Source organism: Elephantulus edwardii, unplaced genomic scaffold, assembly GCF_000299155.1.
Source record: "Elephantulus edwardii isolate Elephantulus edwardi_28Jun2011 unplaced genomic scaffold, EleEdw1.0 scaffold00113, whole genome shotgun sequence".
Lineage (NCBI taxonomy): Eukaryota > Metazoa > Chordata > Mammalia > Macroscelidea > Macroscelididae > Elephantulus > Elephantulus edwardii.
In genome coordinates, this window is record NW_006399863.1 from 9,738,617 (window position 1) to 9,742,848 (window position 4,232).

The following is a 4,232-nucleotide window of genomic DNA, read 5'->3' on the forward strand; positions in this document are numbered from 1 at the left end:
GACAGGCCAGAGAGGCAGGACGCAGGGTGAGGTGGACAAGACCTGAGCACGTCCAGCAAGGAGAGGAGATGGGGAGTCCTGTCAGGTTCTGGCACTGTGCCTACAGTTCTCCACCTCCCCCTTCAGTCTATCCCCAGGGCTCCCCTGCTGGGCAGCTCTGAGAAAAGAGGCCCGGAGAATCCACCGCATGGTCCTTTTTATTCTCAAAGACTTCCTTGCTGCATTCCACAGAAAACACAGGCAGAGGCCTGGCGAAGGTCTCAGGGAGAAAATATGGGGACAGTGAGCTGTTCAAAGGGGTGGTCCTCATCCTCAAGGTGCCTGCTGCCTTGCAGAGAGGAGTGGAGGATAACCCCACCTGCCAGGAGCAGACGGGCTCTGGTACGAGGTGGGAGGGCCACCCACACAGCCAGGGCCAAATAAGGAGAGACCTTCACCTGGAGAGGCCCCGGGGACCAGCCCCATCTTCCCAGGATGCCGCCCTTGTTGGCCCCCTCTGGGCTTCCTAAGCCTGACCCGGGCCATCACCTTGGCCGCAGGAACAGAAGGTGGACATCCATGACATTGGTGCCGGTCAGCCCCGTGTACAGCAGGTGTGCCCCACCCTGCAGGCGGCAGAAGAAGGTATGTGAGTCGTTGTGGGCTAGGAAGGAGGCCACATCCAGCCCCTCAGCAGTGGCCTGGCAGCTGAGCTCAGATGTGACCCAGGCCCCAGCAGCGTCTGTGGGTCCATCCTGCCCATCAGTGCCACCGCTCAGAAACAGCACGTCAACAGGCCTCGGTGACTGCAGTCCCAGCTCTGCTCCAACTCGCAGGGCCAGCTCCTGGTTCCGGCCACCCCTGCCTGAGCCCTGCAGCTTTACTGTGGGCTCGCCACCAGCCAGCAGGCAGACAGGCCCCTGGGCAGCCCCCACAGCCTCCAGAGCCTCCTGCAGCTGCAAGTCTGGAAGCTGGAGCTCAGCTGCCAGTCTGTGCAGTTCAGCTTCCTCCTCCCCAGGGGTCCCAGGCCCTGGCGGGGTGAGGCGGGTCCCAGCTACTCGGGCCAGAAGCCCATAGAACCGCGCCACACTCCTCACGTCACCCTGCATGGCCGCACTCAGCACCACTGCCCGGTAGCCCAGGGCCTCAGCCTGTCGCTGGGCCTCGGCCAGCGCCAGCATGTTGGAGCCGATGATCACATTGAGGACGTGGCCACAGGAGTGCGGCCCGTGGGGATTGGAGTCGGCCCGGGCCAGCACGGTCTTCACGGAGCGCGGCAGGGCAGCTCGGAGGCCGTAGTGGTTGAGAATGTGCAGGCAGTCTTGCACGTTATGGCCACTGGCCACGGTGGGGCCACTGGCGATCACCTCCACGGGGTCCCCCACCACGTCGGACAGAATCAGGCTCACCACCTGGGCAAGGGTCACAGCTCAGTCCCCTTGCTCCAGAGCTTCCCGTGTGTCCACTTGTCCCTGTGCCACCCACTTCCCTGGCCATTTCTAAGCTTTTTCTCTCTCTCTCAGACACCTGGCCATGCAGACCCTCCCTCACCATATCTGGGGTCCCTCCCATGGCTTCACCCAGCTGGCCCACAGACTCCCACACCAGCTCCTGCCCATCTGCAGGATGCTCTAGATTGCTGCCTCCTTCGTGGACGTGGTCCCGTCAGCCTGGGGCTAGCTGGCCACGAAAGGACTCATGTACCTGGGCCGGGTATGCAGCCTGAGCCAGCCCCCCGCCTTTGAGCTGGGACAGGGCCTTTCGGATGGTGTTCAGCTCCTGGATGGTGGCTCCACGGGCAGCCAGCAGCTTGGTAAGCGTCTGCTTCTCCTCGAGGGTGACAGGTGGGATGGGGGCCGGCAGTAGGGCTGAGCCACCCCCTGCAAGGATGGTGAGGGCATTAGGGCTGAGGAGAAAGGGTGCAGAAAGAGAGAAAAGGGACAGTGACCCAGGTACCCACGCAAGCACTCCAGAAAAAGCATGTGAAGTCAGCAGCGTGCGGGCCTCACTGAGCAGGTGCTGTTAAGGTGCGCTCTTGGCGCCCCCGTGTGGACATGCGAGAAAGTGCACGCGGTCACAGCCCACCCTGGGCACCTGCGAGTCCCCTGCCTTGAGGTGCCCTAGGTCCCTGCAGCCACTCGGGGAGATATTCTTTAAGGGCTCTAGAGCAGAAGTAGAGCTAAAGGAGAGCAGAGGACCAAGGAGAAGGTTCCATGAGAGTTGAAGACCTGGATTCCAGCTCCAGGTGGACATGAAGGCAGGTTACTTCAATAGTTGTGACTTTTCCCAGGGAGCCTCGGCACTAAGAGTTCCCCACGTGCCCTCTCACTACCACCTAACAAAATCCTCCTCAGGGAGGACTTTAGAGGAGGCTGGACAGTTGATCCAGGGTTTCACAGGAGCCAGCATCCCTTGCTCCCCAACTCTGCCCTGTGACCTGGGGGCTCAGACCCCATGGTCCCTCCCACGCCTGACATCTGGAGTCCCCTTGAGCGTATCTGGCACCGCACCTGAGATGAGCACGAGGAGCAGGTCATCAGCCGTGAGCCCCTCGGCCAGCTGCTGGATGGCCAATGCAGCCCGCAATGCATCTCGGTCTGGCAGGTTGTCCTGGGCGCCCTCAAATACCTGGACACGACTATGAGGTTTCAGCAGCATCTCCCTGGGCAGGGAGGATAACAAAGAGGAAAGGGGGAGTGTGTGAAGATACCAGAGGCTTCTAGCACCTTTCCTCCCCGCCCCCCCATACCTGACTTCCTAGCTGCTCAGGTAAAGGAATGTGAACAAGGATGCCTACTGACGCCCATCCTGGAGCCAAGAAAAAAGGGAACTGATCTAGCCTGTGTCTGGGCCCCGGTTCCCCCCCAGGTGGAGAGGAAGGAGCAGCCCCCCAGGATCCCTTACCGCTTGCCAGCATGCTCCACAGCAGCACGGATGCCCCTGGGGATGCTGATAACGCCCTGCACAAGATGCCGGCTCAGCAGCTCCTCCGCAGCCGCCGCCATGCCCAGCACGGCCTTGCCGAAGCCCACCAGGTACAGGTTGTTCCGAAGCTGGAAGCTCCGGTCCCGCACCTTCAGCTGCTTGCCGCTGGGGTCCAAGGCCAGAGCCCGGTGCAGCATGGGGCCCGGCTGCACCGCACTCACTGCGCTCTCAAACAGTCTCCATGCCTGCTCGGGCAGGGTCATGCTGCTGGCCAGCCGGGCCACTGGGCGCCCCCAGGGGAGCAGGTTCTTCGAGGGGGCTCTGGCCAGGTGGGGCAGGACGTGCAGAGCTGCAGCCATGCCCCACTGCTCTTAGCACCACCTGGCATCCATGGCTGTCGTGTGGGAAGAAATTACTTGTGAGGACCTGCAAGGTCAGGGACTGGAGACCCCCCAACAGCCAAGTCTCTGACGGCTCAAGACTGGTGGACCCCACAGTAGCTGCTGTAGGAATGAGCCATCTGTCAGGGCAAAGAGACTTCCCGAAGCCCCTGGCTGCCTGATAGCACTGTAGTCCTCAAGGCCCAGCCGTGCCACCCTGCCATGTCCTCCTCTTCTGCGGACCACACGCTGGCCTTCTAGACACTCTGTCCAAGTCCAAAGGTCTGTTAGCTAAGCCCTCCTCCTAGGTCACCCCTGTGGCTGTGTTAATCATTCACAGAGGGAGAGTCTCCAATCAGTGGCCTCCCGCCCTGCCCCGTGCCCACCCCCTACACGTCTGAACCCTCACTCAGCAGCTGTACACCCCTTTTTGGCACTCCAGCCTTGCTCCTTTGCATATCTGTTGCCAGAAAACTGTTGGTTGTCCCACCAACTGACCCTGAGCCCGCTGACCTCCAGCCTGCTTTATTTCATTCGCTTAGGGGACTGAGCTGGGGCACCTGGGAAGAACAAGGTCCCTGAGGGGTGGCTGCAAGCTCTCCAGGCCAGTCCAAAAGCACATCCTCAGAGCGGGCTGCCTGAGAAACCTCAGGGCTCAGGGCCGCTCCAGCAAGAATTCAGGTTCAAATCAGAAGTAGCAAAACCTGGCTCGGGACAGAACCTTAGAGAGGTCCCAAGGCATCATGCCATGGGGCTCAATCTGCAGGACGGGGAAGGACGCCCTTCCACCCACAGAGCTGGCCAAGCCTACTCCTGCCAAGAACACCCTCTTGGTTCTGAGATAACAAAACAAGTCCTGGGTCACACCACCAACTGTGCTAAGAGGCCAGTGACTGAAGCCAGGCTCCCATAGTTGAATCCGAATAGCCACTTCCCCCACTGGGCACT

General features: G+C 61.1%; 1 protein-coding gene across 1 annotated transcript; it reads right to left on the bottom strand.

Moving 5' to 3' along the window:
- Positions 1-524: 524 nt before the first annotated feature.
- On the bottom strand, positions 525-3,263 carry GLYCTK (glycerate kinase). The gene is made up of 4 exons (XM_006892253.1): positions 2,884-3,263; positions 2,490-2,641; positions 1,684-1,859; positions 525-1,391 (listed from the first exon to the last, which is right to left on the bottom strand). The coding sequence occupies exons 1-4, from the start codon at positions 3,261-3,263 to the stop codon at positions 525-527; spliced, it is 1,575 nt and encodes a 524-aa protein (XP_006892315.1).
- Positions 3,264-4,232: the final 969 nt, after the last annotated feature.

Coding starts and splice junctions, on each gene's coding strand:
- GLYCTK (XM_006892253.1), bottom strand. CDS start 3,263: ATGGCTGCAGCTCTGCACGTCCTGCCCCACCTGGCCAGAGCCCCCTCG. Junction 2,642..2,883: donor GTGGAGCATGCTGGCAAGCG/GTAAGGGATCCT, acceptor CTCCCTGCCCAG/GGAGATGCTGCTGAAACCTC. Junction 1,860..2,489: donor GCTCCTCGTGCTCATCTCAG/GTGCGGTGCCAG, acceptor CCATCCTTGCAG/GGGGTGGCTCAGCCCTACTG.